The sequence below is a fragment of the Punica granatum genome, chromosome 8 (assembly GCF_007655135.1).
Source record: "Punica granatum isolate Tunisia-2019 chromosome 8, ASM765513v2, whole genome shotgun sequence".
Lineage (NCBI taxonomy): Eukaryota > Viridiplantae > Streptophyta > Magnoliopsida > Myrtales > Lythraceae > Punica > Punica granatum.
In genome coordinates this window covers 13,039,134-13,059,075 of record NC_045134.1, presented here as the reverse complement: position 1 = coordinate 13,059,075, position 19,942 = coordinate 13,039,134, and the positions used below count along the sequence as shown (strand labels likewise).

The 19,942-nt window shown below is 38.0% G+C and overlaps 3 protein-coding genes across 3 annotated transcripts; 1 reads left to right on the top strand and 2 right to left on the bottom strand.

Annotated features, from left to right (window-relative positions):
- Window positions 1-784: 784 nt before the first annotated feature.
- LOC116188059 (auxilin-related protein 1) lies at window positions 785-7,259 on the bottom strand. The gene is made up of 9 exons (XM_031517174.1): window positions 6,252-7,259; window positions 5,481-5,650; window positions 5,128-5,381; window positions 4,920-5,037; window positions 4,743-4,840; window positions 4,051-4,116; window positions 3,808-3,897; window positions 2,179-2,355; window positions 785-1,324 (listed from the first exon to the last, which is right to left on the bottom strand). The coding sequence occupies exons 1-9, from the start codon at window positions 6,860-6,862 to the stop codon at window positions 1,286-1,288; spliced, it is 1,623 nt and encodes a 540-aa protein (XP_031373034.1). The 5' UTR covers window positions 6,863-7,259; the 3' UTR covers window positions 785-1,285.
- A 7,745-nt stretch (window positions 7,260-15,004) lies between these two features.
- LOC116189661 (probable receptor-like protein kinase At1g11050) lies at window positions 15,005-16,985 on the top strand. Its single transcript, XM_031519424.1, has one exon. It carries the CDS (start codon window positions 15,086-15,088, stop codon window positions 16,904-16,906), a length of 1,821 nt encoding a protein of 606 aa, XP_031375284.1. The 5' UTR covers window positions 15,005-15,085; the 3' UTR covers window positions 16,907-16,985.
- An 86-nt stretch (window positions 16,986-17,071) lies between these two features.
- Window positions 17,072-19,341, bottom strand: LOC116189662 (keratinocyte-associated protein 2). Its single transcript, XM_031519425.1, has 5 exons — window positions 19,182-19,341; window positions 18,822-18,980; window positions 18,386-18,437; window positions 17,984-18,050; window positions 17,072-17,358 (listed from the first exon to the last, which is right to left on the bottom strand). The coding sequence occupies exons 2-5, from the start codon at window positions 18,975-18,977 to the stop codon at window positions 17,268-17,270; spliced, it is 366 nt and encodes a 121-aa protein (XP_031375285.1). The 5' UTR covers window positions 18,978-18,980; window positions 19,182-19,341; the 3' UTR covers window positions 17,072-17,267.
- Between the last annotated feature and the right edge of the window lie 601 nt (window positions 19,342-19,942).

Below are 19,942 nucleotides of genomic sequence, written 5' to 3'. Positions count from 1 at the left end.
TTAAAAATATGTTAACAAATAGAAATTACTTGAGAAAGCTAATCAGGCAAAAATTAATCCGACGATCTTCCTGTCTTTCTCTGAAATTTTTTTTTGTTTAATCAATGAAGGGAAAAGCAAGGATGAGCCGTGCGGACTGTTGCAGCTGTGAGTGAGGAACGACTGCCTTCTATATGAGCTGTTTTGTGGGGAGGACATTCTCAAGGTCCCCCCGGGCTTCCTCTACGATGCCACCGCGGTCGGGGTTGGTACCAAGGAGATAGCACAGAAGCTCGATGATGATTATGGGATTAAGATCCCAAAGATGTGTGAGCTTCGGGATCTAGCTGCGAAATTCTATGGCAAAGATGATTTCGATTGCAAAGGTTTTCAACGGCTTAGCTTGTAGAAGTTATCCAAGGCTGTCTTGAGAGGAGAGGTCAAGGTGGTCGAAAAGCCCAGGAGGACGTCGTGGTACATTGTTCTCGACCTCTATCAGGCAATATGACCAAATACTCAACCGCGGATGCTTTCCTTGCCTGCCAGATGGGGGGGATGAAGTTGCTCAGGAGATTTTAAGGGACTCGGTGCAGGACGGTAATTAGCTGTTCTTTCTTTGCTTTTATCTTTTACAATTTTCAGCAGAATGTTTTTCACTTGATAATCAAGTCCTACTCTTTACTCGATACCAACGTTTGAAAGTGATCAGTATGCTTGCAAATTCACCGATAATGCCTGACAAGGATTCGCAAGTCGAATACAACAATAACTCTAATCTCACAAGCACAGGGTAAAACAAGACGACTCAGGAAAAGTTATCCCGATATGCAATGAATTCTATATGATCTGTATGTCCAATCAATTGTCAATTAACAAAAGCTCTGGCAGTTGTTTCTTACAAAACTATAAGAAAATTTTTTAAAAAAATCCGAAAAAAGAAGAAAAAACCCGAATTTTGCGGGAAGCAAACCTCAATATCAGTAATGGAAAGACAGTATATTAGGTGGAAGTTGGAGAAGAACGCTATGGACAAAACCCTGCTTCCTATAGCAACACTCATGATTGTACATCATCAAATTGGAAACAATTGATGCACCGGACCGAATATATCAGACAAAAACCACATGCCAATTTCAGGATCACCTTGATCCTGCAGAACTTTCCAGGTCGTCGCTTGTAAGGACAGTATCCTTCCTGTTGGTTTGGAAGAGCTCAAGCTTCGGAATCTGCAACTTCTCTCGTGAAAGGAGAGTCGCGTGAACAGTATAGAAAACAATGCCGCCGAGGCCATACATGAAGGAGAGTTCTATCGGAGTTCTTCTGTTTCAAACTTTTTCCAAGCTTCCTGTAGAAGCGATGAATCCAGTGGAAGTTATAAAGTACTAGTAGCAGTAAAAACAATTAAAAATAAATAAATAAAAATACTGCTGACATATTCCACGACGAGAATAACAGCAAATAACAATAATAATCATTTGCAATTGGTAAGCAAATTCAAGGAGAGGTTGTTTAGTGAAAAGGTTAAACTTGAAATAAGCATATCATAGTCACTTATGCTAAACTGTTGTTTCCAATGTGCACAGTCCTCTCTTCCCTTACAAAATTCACTAGTATCTAATGTCCTACCAATTTTTCGGATACTCTCCGACCGATAACCCTGGACGTAGCAGTTAAGAATTTGGGTGAAACAAGAGTGGTCGCCACCAGTTCTACACAATCTTATTTTTGGGGAGGAGTGTGCTGCTTGGAAACCCAATAGTTTCCCAAATCGTCCCCAAAACTTATCCTAAATCCTACAGGACAATTTTTCAACTGTTAAGATGCTTCTTTCAACATGTATGCTTTCACGTTACAAAGGAAGCTCTATGCAAATAACCCGCCTAGACCAACACGAATTCTTAGAATTCGAAAAAATCACCCTTGGGAATTATTCCTGTATGATCAGGGAATTGTTACCAGAATAATAATGCATTATCATGGTCCATATCTTGTTTTCGTTTAGCAATCCAAAAGATTGCACATGTAGATCGATGTTTCTAAATGAGGAAGATAACGAACCCGCGCAGATCTTTAATGAGAATCAGCTTTTCATATTAAGAATGCGTGACATTAGACCCCAGACAACCCTTGCAGTCATACGAAGTGATGACTACGGGAAACCATTATCATTTTGTAACTGAAAAATTGATGGTAAAGTACCTTGAGAATATCAAACACTTTCTCTGCAGTGTATTTCTGTTGAAGGGTGGCACCTTTCTGTTGAACCTTATCAGGGTGGACGCACAGTGTCGCCTTTCTATACACCTTTTTGACTGAAGTGGAAGTTATTAAGTCTGTCAATGACACCGACTCCCAACCACAGTCAGGCCAAAGCACCTGTTAAAGTTATCCCACAATTAGAAGCTCAGCCCATGCATAGAGAGGTAAAATATTATCTACAATAACATGGACAAACTGTGACAGCTCAAGATAAAGAAATTTATCAAGCCAAAATAGTAGAAGTTCAAAGTAAAATACTAGCAAAACATGAGGATGGGATATTAACCAAGATTAGATGAAAAATGCTAATTTAGAAATGCATAAAACGCAGAAAGAAAAAATGCACTTGATTGTCATGCAATGACCATATTGAACTATCAAAAGAAGAATCTTACTTATCCAAAAGGAAAATAATAATAATAATAATAATAATAATAATAGTAACAACAAAGTACATGCTGTCCTCGGATTTATCTGCTCCAACACCATCATTGTCATACCATCAAAATTCACATCAGAGTATCTGATTTATTCATTAATTCCTCAGTCATTTCCAGAACTCCCGGACCCCTGAAAACTGGAGTCTTTCTTTAAGATGATTAATTTTCCAACCTAACTAGACAGCAACTTAGAGCCGTGCAATATACCTGTTGACCAAACAACCCAAGTGATCCGCCCTGAGTTTTTGGGTATTCTAGAACTAGGGTCAGTTCCCCCTACAGTATTCGGGTTTCAAAAATGAAATCCGGTTTAACTCAACCCAGCTGGTGTTTATTTTCATAATAATAACATATATTTTTTGTTTATAGTTCTCAGTTTCACTTTGAGCCTTTCGTTATTTGATTCTCTTCTAACAATCATAGCTCTGCTCATTGCTTGTCCTAATTTCTCCAGATTGTCTTTCTCAGTTTTCATCATTTCGTCTCTTATTTTGTTCATTGATCCTGCTCTCCTCTCCATTGTCACTCTGTGCACTCATATAGGTCATAAGATCTTGCTCTGGCTCATCTTTGAGCAGGTTTGGTTTAGGTTAGAACTGAATTTGGGTTATCCCAGAGCCGACCAGGAAAACCCAGCCCACTAAAGGTCAGTTCTCTCACTGATTTGAGTTATGGATCTTGGGGATAGGTCCTGAGAACTCTGACCCGACCAAGACAGTTCCCTGAATTCTAATCCAAAACTGGCCCCTACCCAACCCATGATCAGCCCCAGCTGCTGCCACAGGGAAACAAGGGCAGGGAGCCAGAAAATCGACCACCAAGGTTCTCAGAGCAAAGCCAAAGATGGCTGTGACAGGGGGTTATGCACCCCCCCCCCCCCCCCCCCCCCCCCCCCCCCCCCCCTTCAGGTGTAGAAGTGAGCATCAGTAGACTGATTTCAAAAGTCGATCCTTTTCACCTAACACAACTAAACCAATTATTATGGGAAACAAATGGGACCAAATAAGTTAAAACAAATATATCAGTTTATTTATTTATTATTTTTTTTTTCTAGTAGAAAACCGAGGAAGTGAGGAATGAGAACTGAAACCATAAAACAAGAGGAAAATGAACACAGCAGAAAACCTACGTATTGCAAAGATGATAATAAGGCACGCATATTGCCTTCCTTCCCAGCAGCCCAACGCTTTATGTTGGCATCAAGATTCTCAGCAATCCTCTGCATGAAATAAACACAAAGGATGAAGAATACTAAATGATATTAACCAGTCTCAGCAAAGAACCATTTTAACAAAGGGGAAATTTTCAGTCTAGATGATAATTAATCCAATCAATATGCAGCAAGAAGCTATGCTAGATTTATAGTGCTTACCCTTCTCTCTTCTTGCTCCTGTTGTGTTTGGTAGTCACGCTGATTCATCTCTGCCACCGCTTTTGCCTGGTTATACAATAGTAAAACCTTTAGAGAACATGTCAAGCTGAAGTCACTTGTAAGATCAGCACTTTTGCCCGCATATATATGAACACAAATAGATATATGTACATGTACAAATATTTATAACCAACTTGAATGTGACGATATATGAGTAAAAGTTAGGAACTACGCTGATTCAGTAGAAAAACCATTATAATACATGTAAAGTTGAAGGTATACCGGCAATTTTTCTATAGATAGATACGGTTATATATATGCATGGGATCCACACCAGTTCAGAAGAATATTCATCGGCTTTTAGTCAAGAATAAGAATATGCATATACATATGCAGAAAATTTATGAGCTTTTTAAGAAGAATTTGTTGCAAAAGATCAGCAAAATACAAGGGAACGTTTTTCGGTGAGACTTAGGCACTTTTGGTAGTGTGATCTGTAAAGCATCACATCTGCAATGTTTAAAGCAATTTGAAACCCATTTTGACTTGATTCTGCATGTTAATTTTCAAAACATGACTTCAAATTGTGCGCAAGTATTTCTCGAACTTCCATGATCAGAAAGAAACAGAATTTATTATCCCATCATCATATGTATCTGACAAAATCAATTGCAACAAAGAGGAACACGGACCACTCGCTGTTGGGTTCTTGTTTGACGCCCCAATCTGGCTCTTCTTCTTTCTTCACTTTCTCCCTCAACTTCCTCAAACTCTCCAAATATCGAAGCATCTGTTCGGGGGGGGGGGAAGAAAAAGCATTCAGCATATAATAATAAAAGATTGCACTAAATGACTCATTGACATGTTACCTCCAAACATTGACGAAAGGTCATCAACAATATTTGTTGCAGATGAAGCCTTCTTGATGCTGGGAGGTGTCTCTGGAGGTGGACTTTGCCCTGTTCCAGTTCTCTCTTTCTTATTGGTCTGTGCAAAATAAAGTTTCCATAAGAATTGAGAAGAGGAAATCTGCAGACCTGAGACAAATATGATAGAAATAAAATTTTATTTTCTTACCGAACTTGTAGTCCTTGACTTTGGTGCACTGCTTGATCGAGAACCCATGCTAAAGAAGGATTCAAGATCATCACCAGACTTATGCTTATTTTCCCGCAGAGTGCCAGCACCTTCTCTACGTTGACTAGTCTGCGCTTTGTTAGGAGATTTCTTTTCACCTGAAGTAAACTTTGGCAGTTCATCAACACTTCTGGATGGCTTGCCCATAGCAAAGTCCTCGAGCTCATCTATCGTAGATGCAGTAGGGCTCTTCCCTGCATAAGTAATTAATGAAAGAATTTTGGTTGCAGAATGAATAAGTCATTATTGATGCCAAATGAAGACAGTCAAAGAAGCAAGGAAAAGACCTTTACCAGAATCATCTTTTGCACTTGCGGCACCATTGAACTGACCAAAGTCCTCCAAAGGATCTGAGAATAACCCTGACGAAGTACGTGGAGGTTTCGAAGTTGATTCAAATACAGAAAAGGGGTCTTCGGACAATGTAGAGCTTGAAGTTGATTGCTGAGGCTGATTAGTGTATCTAAAACAGAAAAAACAGAATCATTAATAGAAACTTTTATTTAGAGATATAGACTCTTCAAGCAACGAAACGGTGCACGGAAAAATTGAGGACAAAATTGTCCAATTTCATATCTACTGCAAATAAAAAAATGAATGTAAGAGGTTTCCTACAGAAGTATACAGCCAAGCTAACAGATTATCTGAGTGCAAATCATGCTATAAATTCAAAATACGTGCACCAAATTGTTCCATAACTTTGTCCTCGTCAAAATTGGTCGTTTTCCCGATTTCTCCAGCCTAAATCACTTCATTTAATTTATCTCATTCATGTCCCATCCAAATCTGCCCCAACTATTCTATGTTGTGACCACATTTTCAGATGTCAATCCTTCTGAGTAATCAAAAGTTTCATCGGCAGGCTCGCTTACATCATTTATGTACTATCCTCCAATGTCCCGGACCTCTTAAGAAAATCATAATCATACGATCCGAGTCATGTACCAGAGAACTAACCGAATTGATCGACCTGACTGAGCTGAAGCAAATTAATTGATGACAGGGAACATGCAATCAAACTCAATCTCAGGCTAAAGATCGAAATTTCACTGAGGATCCCATACCCATAACTGGAAGAGCTCCTGCTTCCCCCAAATCCAGGAATCAAATCATCAAATCCAGCTGAATTGCTCTCGGTCCTCGCCGAGCTATCCCCGTTGGCTGTTCTCGATTCCTTCCCGATTCCACCGAAGATATCGTCGTCGTCATCATTATTCTGATGATACCCACCTAACAGATCACCCACGGGAGAGCTCCGGCGAGGCGGGGGAGGCGGCGGAGAAGGAAATGAACTGAAAACATCGCCGTTTGACCTAGGAGTTGACTTGTTTAACCCGAAGATATCGTCATTGTCGAAGTTCGTGGAGGACGAAGACTTTGCGCCCGGATTGAATATCGAATCGTAGTCGAAGGATGACCCACCGCTCTGATCAGCAGAAGGCTTCTTAGATCCGACGAAGAGATTGTCCAAATGATCGTCCAATCCCCCGACGGAATTCGAGCTCCAGGAAGCTTTGGAGGACGAGTAATTGGGGTTGGAAGCGGAACCGAACCCATAGTTCTGGGTTTGGCCATTGGAGGAGACGGGGGCGGATCGTTTGGATGCGGCCATTGGAGCAGCCTTCCCCTGGGGCTTCAACCCGTAGCGTTCCGTTAAGACGCCGAAATCGTCCATTTTCGTGGTGACTGTGTATGGACCGAGCAGAGAGATCCGATGATGATCCAAACAACACGACCTATTGTATAGAATAAGCAAAAGCCAAAAGGGAAGTTGGATTACTGCCGTCCGGAGGTGGGTTGGTGATGGGATTGATCGCCGACAAATGGAAAGAAGAAGAATAAGAAGAAGAAGATAATTTGGGTGAGGGCAGGTGGGAAGTATGGATGGAACTGGATGAGGTGAAAGGATGAATTCCCGGGAATTCCTCCGTTCTCGGAGAAGAAATCGGTGACGAACTCTCGCCCTCCCTCTAGCTTCTCTCTCTCACTTCCCTCTGTCTTTCTCTCTCTTTCTGTGTCGGTGTCTGCCTTCCGGGAAAGGAGAGGTGGCCGTGTCTGTGTCTGTGTCTGTCTTTCGGGCGTATTTACGTGTGAGGCTGTTTGGTGGGGAAGGTGTGCGGGCCCCACTGGACCCCCATATCTTTGCTGTTCGAGCATTCCTTTTCTTGCTCTTCTTGCGTCTTTCCTCCGCGCGGGACTTATAATATTCTAGACCTCAAGCTAGCGCGTTACGCAATCATTACGATTAATTAAAATTTTATCATGCGTTTATTTTCGGAGTTAAAATTAAGAATTTATGATTGTAATTTCAATTGTAGAAGAAGATAAAAATAAATTTACCCGTTTGTGAGGTCCACAAACCTGTCTCTACCCTTGCCCCCCACCACACCCCAAGCCATGCAAATGCATTCTTAGTTTGACTGCAGCCTCAGTGAGAGGCCCCTACCAAACGTTCTTTTGATCTTCAGACACCTCGCTGCCTCCCCCACTTTCTTCCTTCTGTGATCTACATCTCTTAAGCTTTAATCCGCGAATCTGTCGGTTCTACCGCACAATCCCGGCTCCTGTACGAACGCGTGAAGCGGCATAGTCCCCCCTGCAGAATTCGGTCGTCAGTGGAATCAGTGGACAGCCGTCGAATTTTTTCGGGCCCCTACCAGTAGGTATTACGGTATAAGAGGCGTCTTCATCCGAAGCCAATTCCATATCGAAGTGAAAGGTACTTTCTTCCACCAATTTCAAGTTACATTCTGTGATTTCCCCCAATTTTTATGCCGGGTTGAGGATAGTTCTTCGCCCATGCTGTTGGTCGAAGTAACTGATGATTTTTGGTCGATTTCGGTTTGATTGCTTTCTGTGTACATTTGTGCGGTGGATTTTGTTGTAGTTGTTGGTCAATTTGTCGATTCCGGCTGCTTTGGATTGGAATACTGATCTGTTTTGCTGAAACCTTTCTGGTTGCATTTGTTTCGTTCCCCTGGTCACAGGCAGCACACATGCTTGATGAAATGTCTGTGAAGGGCTTAATAGAAATAGCATTACAATGTAATCGTTGCTTTTGCTTTCGTCCTGTACTGTTCATTCAAAGTAAATGCTTCTCAGATGTCAGATGAACTTATGGGGATTCGCATACTGATCAATAGCATGACTTGATGAACGGAATGGTTTGAATGATCAGCATATATTCTTTTAGCTTTACTGTTAGTTGGCCAAGTAAATGCTTCTTTACAGCATCAGCATACGCATATGCACAAGTATGCTTCAGGTAATACTTTTTATTGGTGTTAATGGATCAACAAACATCTAGCATTCGCAAATCGATTGTATCAGTGTGTACGTCTTAATTGTGCTGAATTTATTCGATATGTGCTGAATTTAGGTTGCAAAAATACTTGGTTTTGTACGTCGAATTTGGACATATTCTCTGTTGTTTGAACTGAAGATGTTGCCTTGCCTGCATATTTATATGTCTGTTTTTGTTCCATTTTCCACAAGTGCACACAAACATTGTTGTTTGTCATATTTTATTGTACGTGGCTTCATAAGTTGTTGTTATAGTTGTTTCAAAGACATGGCCCCCAAGGGTGAAGGCGTACTTGAGTGGACTGAAGTGTTGGAGAACGCTTTCATTACCATCTTGCTCGAGAAGTTCACAAGGACGCATACAACATATTGGAAAGCCAGGGATTGGGAACAAATGAATAAGGAGCTGTAAGAGCAATTTTCGGGCACCATTCTCGACGCCAACAAGTTGCGGCAGGAACTACAAAGACTGAGGATCCAATACACGCAGTTCACCGAGCTGATTGCGCACACTGGAGTCGGCTGGGATGAGACAACCAATACCGTAAAGGCGAATGCTGATGTTTGGGACAAGTTTATTAAAGGTATAGTAACGCTAACCTTTACTTCTGACACTTTTTTCAGTTTGTAATTTTCCACATAAAGTAGTTCATACTTTTATATTTGTTGCGTTTTTTTTAAACATGCAGAAGAACAGCAGCTTCAAGACTTTTCAGAACAAAGGTTGCAAGCATTACACATCATTAAAAAAGTTGTTCAGGTCTAAGACAGCAACAGGTGCATTACGAATTTCATCCACCGACCCACCAAAGAGCCCAGAAACATATGCACGCATGGAAGAGGAGTTCCTAGCAGCAGCGTCAAGCCGTAGGAAAGAACCGATCAATCTTGAAGAGGGATCCGGCGATAGTGATGACCCCGTTCATGAGGTTACCGAACCAGTTGTTACTGGGTCCCGTCGTCGTGTGCGCAAAAGGAGTTCGACCACTGGCTCGCGATTGCAGGAGTGCCTGGATATGTTGAAGTGCAATCTCAGCAATAGGGACAAGGACAGCAATTGTACCCCTTTTGAAACGAAGAAAAGCAAATCCGTGACGAGCCCCGACAAACCAGCGAAGGGCAGCATCGAGGAGGCGATGGATGTGCTCAATAAAATGCGTCCATCTATGTCCATAAAAGAGTATCTAGTGGCTAGTGATCGACTTTCAAGGGAAGAACACACACGGCGTATGTTCATGTGCCTTCTCAATGATACAAGGTTGCCATGGGTTTGTAGCCTGCTTGACCCTTGAACGGCCACGGTCCATTGTCTACTGCGATATATCTTTATAACTAAGAGTTTATTTGTTATGTCATTTACCAAACCTTTATTTTATATTTGTTGCGTGTGCTATTACTTTGCTTGAACTATGTGTTTGTTTTATGTGACTCTTGTGACATGCAATTACGATGTTTGTGCATTGCACTTGCATTTGTTTTACATTTGAATCCTTCTTCCTTTGACCATATCATTTCAATTCTATGCTTTTGGTAATCTGCCATCTGTGTTTGATTTTTAAAAATTTTTTAACTCAACTCCATTTATCTTCAATTCAACATCATAATTATTACTTTTTTTCATTTTTAAAATATTTTTAATCATTCAATTCAATTTTGAATATTAAATTATATCAACTATTCATTACTTTTTCTCAATTCAACAACACAATCATTACTTAACCATTATTTTCTCTCAATTATTTATTACTTTTTCACATTTTTTCTCATAATTCAACAATACAATCATTACAAATCAATTAAAATCAAAACTCAACTCAATTTAACTCTAAATCCAAACGCACTCTTAGAGTTCTCTCCTGGTTGCATTGGCGGGCTTGTCTGGTGTGAGAGCTGGCTTGTCTCATTGTACATGAACAATGCCCTAATTTCAATTTTTGATCCTTCTTTTTTTCTTTTGCAGGTTTAATTAATTGAGTGACATTTTTGCCCTTTTGAAAATGGCATGTGAGTGGTATGTACCCTTTTATGGCCAAAAAATCTAGCCGAAATTCAACCAATGAGTCACCTTGCTTATTTTTTTGATTAGGTTATGAGGTAATTTGCAAAATTTTGAAGGTCGAGGGGCAAACCCAATTTCACCATATAACTCAAGGGACAAACTGCATTTAACTCATGAAGAAATTAGGATTCAATTAAAAGCTTTACTATAAACAAATACTGATTACATGTTGTAATTATATTTAATTAGTATGCTTCTATTCATTCCTTTTCAATTATCAAATTCTCAACTGTAGCATGTAAATCTTTCCATGGCAATCTTGTGTCAATTTAGACTTATTTGTTTAATATATAATTTTGTCTATACTTTCTTACATTTTTGCAGACATATTTTGCATGTTAAATATGTATATTATTATCAGTATGATAAATCAATATTTTAAATTTAGCCATAATAAAAGGTGAATCTCTTGGCTCATATCCATATAAATAGTACAATAAAAGAGAAATTCTAGGTATCGAACCAGTGACCTCTAGATCAACAGGCGAGAGCATGCGCCACTGCGTTACACCCTCTTTTGACAATGATCATGTAAATTTAACTATAAGAAAAGGTGGATCTCTCACTCACATATACATACGTAGGTCTATGGTCATTTTTTTTTTAGGTTTGCTTCAAATTATTTCAGTGTAAGTTTACAATTTGAATTTTACAAACATAAATTTCGATAAAAAAATTAAATAAAGGCACGTGCAATTATTGGTCTAACTATTGATTGTATTTCTAAAATATATTCACAAAATATTAACTAAAATATATAAAAATGAAGGCTTGTGCCATGCGCGGGCAAGAAAACTAGTGTGTGTGTATATATATATATATATATAAGCTGGAAACATTTCAAAAGTTCTCACTGAGAGTATGTTCATTTTTCATACTATCGAGTTTCTCTTTTATTTTTTAAAAATTGAGAATAAACATTACTTAATCATGAAGTAGGTAATAATAATATAAATTAATATAGTAAAATATACGTTTACTTTGCTGTGAAACAAATAATAATACAAATATTATAAATATATATTATTATTATTATATATACGTTTACTTAGTTGCGTAGTAAATAATAATAATAACGATAATAAGAAATAATTACATAAATATAATAATAATAATAATAATAATAATAATAATAATAATAATAGTAATTTACCAAATACAAAAAACGTTAATTGATCTCATACATTAACTTAATTACGAAATTCATTTTACTTATCTAAGAAAAAAATACAATACGAGTCTTATTTCTATTGTTAATTCAATTTTATAGGCCGATTTATAAAGCATTTAAGCGTGAATTGTTACTTATGGAACTTGAATAAGCCAACAATATTTATGAATAAGTTGCATCAATATAATAACATAATAAGGATCAGTGAAGAGTACGTCATGTATTTTTAATAAGGATAGTGAATTGTCAACATTTTCAAATACTTTATAAAGAACTTCGTTTTTCAAACTCTCGAGCTTCTCTTTTATTTTTTTAAAAAATGCAAATAAATTAATGTAAATAGATACAATACTTAACTATGAAGTAAGTGATAATAATATAAATTAATATCATGATGTATGCGTTTACTTAGTTGTGAAGCAAATAATAATAATAATAACGATAATAATAAATAGATATTTATAATAATAAGTATTGTAATAATAAAATATAATAATAGTATAAATATTATAATAATAGTATTATTATTATTATAAATATATATTAATATAATAATATATACGTTTACTTAGTTGTGAAGTAAATAATAATAACAACGATAATAATAGTAGTAGTAGTAATAATAATTATAATAATTTGTCAAATACAAAAAACTTTAATTAATCTTCTGTATTAACTTAATTATGAAATTCATTTTACTTAATTAAGAAAAAAAATACAACATGAGTCTTATTTTTGTTCTTAATTCAATCTTATAGGCCGATTTATAAAGTATTTAAATAGGGATTGTTACTTATGGAACTTGAATAAGCCAATAATATTATGGATAAGATGCATCAATATAGTGGCATAATAAGGGTCAGTCGAAGAATACGTCATGTATTTTTAACAACGATATTGAATTATAAAAAATATTAGATATTTTATAATGATTGCATTAAATTGAAATATAATTTAATTATGAAACAAGTAATATATGTTTTCCATCATATATTTACTGTGTATAATTTTATTTATTAGTTTCTCCGTGCATGGCACAGGCGACCCTATTAATATATATACATATATATATATATAACTATAAAATTCATATTCACAAACTATTGTTGAATTTAGATTCTTTATATTTTTAAGTGAAATTCAATTCAACCTCTGCATTGCAAGGTCCTGAAAACACAGTATGAAAAAAAAAATGAAGCAAATTTACGAGAAGCAAGTGGCTAGCATCTCAACCAAAATGTAAAGAACCATTTTGCATTTTGGAAGACGTAATGTGACAATTATATAGATTAATTTTGAATTTATCTTTTCATATTCCAATACAAAATATTTATGTTTTGAAAAGCGAGATGACATCATAATATTATACTACTTGTCACGTTCATATGGGCAATCAAACAAAAAGTTATGCAATCAGCCTCCTACGCTCTCTTTGCGATCGGAGGTCGGCGGGAAGCCCCACCACGACCCCTCCTCCATTGAGTTTTTTTTTTAATTAATAATATTTTATCTTTGTACATTTGAGGTTAAAAATAATAAGAAGTGCCACGCAGAAAAATTATAAGTGATTACTGCTAGCATCCCTTTTCTTTTCTATAGTTTTCCTCTTGGATGCAGAAAATTTTTAAGTGATTACTGTTAGCGTCCTTTTTCTTTTCTATAGTTTTCTTTTTGGATAGGTCTATTCAATCTAGAATAAAAGATGCTAGTATCCTATTTTAAATGTTGGAGGCGTCACCATGTTTTCATGACTTAGGGAACACCTGGAATTTATAGTTAATTTTGTTATTACCTTTTTTTTTCGATTATAAGGGAGGTTTAGAACCAAATACAAGAATAAAAAGAGCAAAGCTAAATAAAGGGACACGAAAGTCTCACTGACAATGATCGAACCTAAGACCTCATGATGTTAGATGGCAACTTGTGTTACTGTACCAATTCTCCTTTTTCTTATTGTTATTCTTTTAAAAAATATATATATAGTTTTAGTCCTATACCTTGGGTGACTTTTCTATTTTCATCTTTTTTTTTTTCTATTTGTGTCATATTCCTTTGTTCCCTTTTATGTTCCAATCGTTCCGTAATTTTTTCTGTTAAATAAAACTAATGTGTACAAATAAGTGAGGCCCATAATAGACCAAATTACTATATATGATTTTTTTATGTTTGAATCGACCCAACCAAAATTAATTCTGATTCACATCCAATTTATCCATATGTTAAATGAGTCATCTTTTTCAAACAAATTTTTTTTTTTTTAAAAAAAAACTTGTCTTTCATCTCTCTCTTCTTTGACTTGGTGAAAATAAGAAACTGCGAGGTTTCATCTTGGTCTTACAATCCTCATCTCCTTATTCTCATTGCTTCATATTAGTCTTAATGTAAACACATGATTGGATTTTCTTTTTATTTTTTAAATATAATCAACTATTAGTGCGAAGTTGTCATAAGTTGCTCTGCAAATTTGGGTAGTTCCTTTTTCACTCAGTTAAAAGACACTCATTTGACTCATGGAGCAAAGCATAGAACGGGAGAGATGAAGAAGAAAAAGGTGTGTTTGTGGGTAGTCTCTTCCTTAATCCACTATGCAACACCTTTCAAATTGCTTAGTCATTTATGTGAACGGGGGCTCTCCTTTCTCTCACCGCATTGACAACCCCTTTGCATAAAAAACAGAGTTCTCCAACAACACCCTTTGTTCTTCCTCCATTATCATCAAGATCTATATACAAAAGGCAGAAAAATCAATAATTTCTTGAGCATTAATTCCTTACACGTGTTGCTAGATTCTAGAGGCAAAGTTTTGGTTAATTTTCTTTGACTCAGTCATGAATTTGATAGTGCCACCAACAAGATTGGAGATATTGGCCTCTCCATACGTCAAAGCAATTTTTTCTTACTAAATTGTCAACAAAATCAGAACAACCCATGCAACGAAGAAGAAGAATAGAATAGATGGGTGACTCTTTAAGGTCGGGTTTCACGTAATACATGAGCAATTCGGGTAGCGTCCATATCGTTTCTAGATTGAAGATGCCCTCGTGACCAAACATAGTTGGTGGTCCCAAAATTTCTAAATTCTCTCCTTGTCGATACCTTTCCAAAGAGTGACACGCCACTTTCTAAGTTTCCGACTATTGTTTATGCTTGACCTTTGCTCATTAAAACAATAATTTATGTTTATATTTATATATAAAATAGATAAAATATGGACATATTGTCAGTCAACCTTTCAACTTGAACGTGCTCATCAACCCCAAAGAACAGCAGCCATATTTGATAATTCCCTGCCACCGATCAATGCTTATATGTACGCATTTGTTTTGAAACTTCTATGACTCAAAGCGAAAACGGACACAGATACCATGAGAAATCTCCGTCCTTTGATCTCATCGTCGTTCCTCCTCTTGTTCTTAGTTGATGCTTTCGGCGACTCTGCCTCTCCCATATGTCCCATAGATTTCAGCTATGTCGAGACGTTCCCCTGGGACACCTCGCTTTGCCGTGCCGGATCAGATGGATGTTGCCAGACCCTGTTGAGCCTGTTCGGAATGGGGCTTGCCCAGAACCTGAAGGACACCTCGATGTTCCAGCTCCCTAATGTGACCGTTTCGTCCTACTGTCTTTCCGACTTCAGGTCCAGGCTCGCCAGGCTGTCGATCCAGCCATCCTTAGTCCCCCTGTGCTTTGAGAACTCGACTCAGTTTGTGGCCAATGCCTCGAACTGTGACGGGATCATGACGGTTCAGGACTGGACGGAGAGGGTCAGGCCCAATAGTACTCTCTACACATCTTGCAAGGGCGACTTGACCGGGACCCGTTGCAGCCCGTGTGTCGAAGCCGGCATGGAGGTGACTTCTCAACTCTTGGCTTTGGACCCGAATTCGACAAAGTGCTTCTACTATGCTGTTGTCTACGCTGCTGGAATTGTCAATGAGTATGGTCCGAAAAATTCCACGACAGCTAAATGTGCGCTCGGCTTGCCTATAGCCAACACGACAGGCAATTCATCGGACTCATTTAGCAATAAGAAGCTGGTGAGGATAGTCATGGCATTTTTGGGTGCTATCATTGGCGTTCTCCTCTCCTTCGGGGTCGTAGTATTGTACAAAAACCACGAAAGAGAGAGGAGGCAAAACGCCCCGCACGAAGAATATGTGAACAGCTTCCGGGACGAAGTGTTACCAAACACTGGAGCCAAATGGTTCCAGATATCGGAGCTCGACCGGGCCACCAACAGGTTTTCGCAGAGGAACCTGATCGGCCAGGGAGCGCATGGACTTGTGTATAGAGGGATTCTCTCTGATGGCACCGTGGTTGCGGTGAAACAGCTTCTTGATTTGGAGTCGAAAGGGGACGAGGAGTTCTTGAACGAGGTCAATATTATCAGCACCATAAGGCACAGGAATCTCCTCTCTCTCCGAGGCTGCTGTGTCACGAGCGATGATTTCCGGGGTAAGATGAGATTTCTCGTTTACGACTACATGTCGAATGGAAGCCTCAGCGATAGTTTATCCCATGGGATAAACAATCTAACTTGGCCATTGCGTAAGAACATAATCTTGGACGTGGCTAAAGGGATTGCTTACCTGCATTATGGGATTAAACCCGCCATATATCATCGAGACATAAAGTCGACAAACATTCTTCTTGACATGGATATGAAGGCTAGGGTTTCTGATTTCGGGCTGGCCAAGCAGAGCCGCGAAGGCCAGTCTCATCTCACAACTAGAGTTGCCGGCACTTATGGGTATCTCGCGCCGGAATATGCCCTCTATGGGCAACTAACTGAAAAGAGCGATGTCTACAGTTTTGGAATTGTGATCCTTGAGATCATGAGCGGAAGAAAGGTGCTCGATATCTCAGACTCCTCGGTTCTTCTGATCACCGACTGGGCGTGGATGCACATGAAGTCTAGAAATGTGGAGGAAGTTCTCGACAAGTCGATAAGGGATGGAGGCCCCAAAGGGATCATGGAGAGGTTTGTTCGTGTGGGAATTTTGTGTGCTCATGTGATGGTTGCTTTAAGACCTACCATCACTGAGGCTATAAAAATGCTAGAAGGAGATATCGACATACCAAGACTGCCTGATCGACCATTGCCTCTCAGTCATGAGTCATTCAGGTCTTTTTCGAGTTGTAGTACATCTGTGAGTGAGATTAACACAGTCAAACTCAAGCATTAGTGCAGTACAGTTAGGAACTCGTGATAGTGTTTGGGATTTATAAGATACCATAATTGGGTTAGGGATTTATAAGGAGTATGCTGTATAATGATTCGTGGACTGCAATGAAGACTCACTCCCTTATTATTTCTGGCTTGAAATACTATCATCCATTAAACTCCCACATAATCATCACATACCGCAATACGGTATAAACTGCATATGTAGTATCTAAATGAGATTTTACGAGTTCAACTGACAACAGTAAGGATAGTACTCGGCTCTTGGTTTCAGTAATATATCTGATACAACTCACTGTATTTGAAAGTTTTGAACAAAACTTACTGGTCACAGTCATTCTAATGCTAATCGTAAAACGAGCTCAGTGCCTCTTGGATTTAGATTCACTCTTAGAAAGCATCAATCCCGAAATCTTGTTAACCTCATAAAGCAGTCCAGCGGAGAACAAGAAGCTGCAGTGACATAGCAAGACATAATATCAGCATATTTCACACATCCAAGAAAAAGGAAAAGAAAAAGAAAGCATCAGTATATTTTCAACAATTAAAAGCATCCAAGAGCCACCAGCCATTATATTATAAAGATTCTGCAGGCGTCATAATCTCATCTGACATTTGAAAACTAAGGTGCAAACACTTTCATTTGCTCAAATTGAAAGCATGTGAATCACGGATTTCAGGTCCTCCCATTTTATAGTTCATGGAACTTAGTAAAAGGTTAGTTCATAAAGCATTTTTGAATCCCTGTTATCTGTTGTAAAAAGTATTTATATTCCTGAGCGCTAGCTGTTAAGGGTCCTGACTAAGGAAAGTTATCTAAGATCAGTTACCCAGTTCCACAACCAATTCTTTTAAGAACGCTATAACTTTGTGCAAGAGCAAAGAAATTCATTAAGCAGTCCCACAGCAAACAATATGAGATGTTTAACTTGCAAGCGTAGTAAACTCAAGTAGTTTAGGGTGATAGATGTCAAAATCAGCAAGACTTCTGAAAAATGATTGACGAGAACTCTTGACATAATATGTACAGAATCATAAAGCACGTCATTGGACAAAACACGTACAATAAAAGTCTTACCATGTTGTGATGCAAACCCGATGAACAGTGCTAGCAGCGATTAGAGCTATTGCTTCAGCTAATATGACTGCAAATCAAATCAGTCTCTTATCAGTAAAATTGCCTATTCCCTTCTTTGGTGAAGGTGTCGCCTATCTTCATTCTCAGAGACCCAACATTAGTCTAACAAAAATGGCCTAGCAAACTGTTTCATGTTTCTTCTATGATAACATAGAGCTGATACAGGCCCTCAACCCATCAATACGGAATATCTAAGTGTACAGCATTACAACAACCAAGAAAAGATATATGCTCGGACAATATAAGGTGTACGGAGATGCACAATTCACATGATGATACGGGAAAAACAATATCAGAGAGAACTAACAAAATTGATAAGCAAATAGTCGTAAAGAGGCACACCTGCACCCCAACTGGTCTTCATGCCACTTGCCTCCTGAAAATTACCTATGAACTGAAGAGACATATTGCCAACATCAATGAGAGAGCATCGTGAAACATAAAAAAACAAACTATGACACAGAATAATGATACATACGCAATGAAAGCGCCAAAACCATTTCCACAAACACATGAAAAATAAGTATCACAAGCGAACTTGCTCCTGTCCCCATAATTTATATAATCGAAGCCTCATAACAACTGAAGATTGCAAAATCACAATGTACGAGTTTTGCAAGGATTACTCAATATAAATGGAACAATTTTCCAGTAACCCGACAAGAAAGAAGTACTGCTCCAAGTTTCACACTTTAACATCACATCCATCTTTGCAGGGCAAAATACGAGGATGAATAGAATGAATGTCGGGGTCATGGCGAGAGAGCAGAGCGCTCACCGTTAGGGAGACGAGGAAGAGAAGAGAGCTGGTGAAGCCTCCGAGGATAGTGAACAGCTCCGACGAGGCCAACTTCCCTCTGTAGACCTCTTGAAGCGAGAGGATCACGGTGAGCAGAAGAAACGAGTAGAGCATTGAGCTCCCTGGTCCCGCCATTGACTAGAAAAAGGGAGACGAATAGAAGAATTTTCAGACTCAGAATCAGCGTCAAAGCTTAGGAGCAACCAGGAATGGAGGCAAATCGGAGGTAATTGACCACAGTGGGGATCCCATCAATGGCAAAACCCAATCCAATCAAGCATACTAATTTGGGCAGAAGAAGAAGATGCAATTGCAAGGCCATGTAAATGGAGATCGCACCTCGTTAACTTTCAGCTGGGCAGTGTGCAGCGGCGGAGGGGAACAGGGGACGCTGTGCAGATCGGAGATCGCTGCCACTTGACTCTGCTGGCGATGCGAAGGCGAGAGGGAGACGATAGAGAGCGCAATATGGGCTGGGCCTTGAAGATGTTAGAGGTTGGGCTTTTCAAATATTCCGAAATCTTAAGTACGTATTTTTAACACATATATATATATATATATATAATTGACTCCTAAAAGCAACTAATATGATTATATTTAATAAGGTTAAAATTGTCAATTTGCTTTATCAATAAATAATTTTCGTAAAACTTTCTTATGTTATTATAAAATTTTCGAAGAATTCAAAAATATTATATTTTACTATTACTTTAATAGCTATAATCGATAATATAGACGTCCAAGATACGATATATAATTTAAAATTACTTAACATAATTACAAAGTTATATTATTATTTATACAATATCCATATATCCATATTCTGTATATAGTAAAATGCACTATTTAATGTATACAAGCACAAACTCTTTCGAACTAATATAATTTAGAAATAGTTATAATAAATGTAGAAATCGATTCTACACAGAATATTATATTATATTTATATAATTAGCTGAAAATTAGTTTATATAAATGACAATGCATAATCTCATAAATATAACAAATTTTAATTAATATTGTTCAAATTATCAACAGAATAAGTAATTAACTAAACGAATTAAAAGAAAATTATTTTTTTCAAATATCTAAATAAAATA

Coding starts and splice junctions, on each gene's coding strand:
- LOC116188059 (XM_031517174.1), bottom strand. CDS start 6,862: ATGGACGATTTCGGCGTCTTAACGGAACGCTACGGGTTGAAGCCCCAG. Junction 5,651..6,251: donor AGGAGCTCTTCCAGTTATGG/GTATGGGATCCT, acceptor TTTCTGTTTTAG/ATACACTAATCAGCCTCAGC. Junction 3,898..4,050: donor AGGAGCAAGAAGAGAGAAGG/GTAAGCACTATA, acceptor TATTTCATGCAG/AGGATTGCTGAGAATCTTGA.
- LOC116189661 (XM_031519424.1), top strand. CDS start 15,086: ATGAGAAATCTCCGTCCTTTGATCTCATCGTCGTTCCTCCTCTTGTTC.
- LOC116189662 (XM_031519425.1), bottom strand. CDS start 18,977: ATGGCGGGACCAGGGAGCTCAATGCTCTACTCGTTTCTTCTGCTCACC. Junction 18,438..18,821: donor TCTTCCTCGTCTCCCTAACG/GTGAGCGCTCTG, acceptor ATGTCTCTTCAG/TTCATAGGTAATTTTCAGGA. Junction 17,359..17,983: donor CGGGTTTGCATCACAACATG/GTAAGACTTTTA, acceptor ATGTCACTGCAG/CTTCTTGTTCTCCGCTGGAC.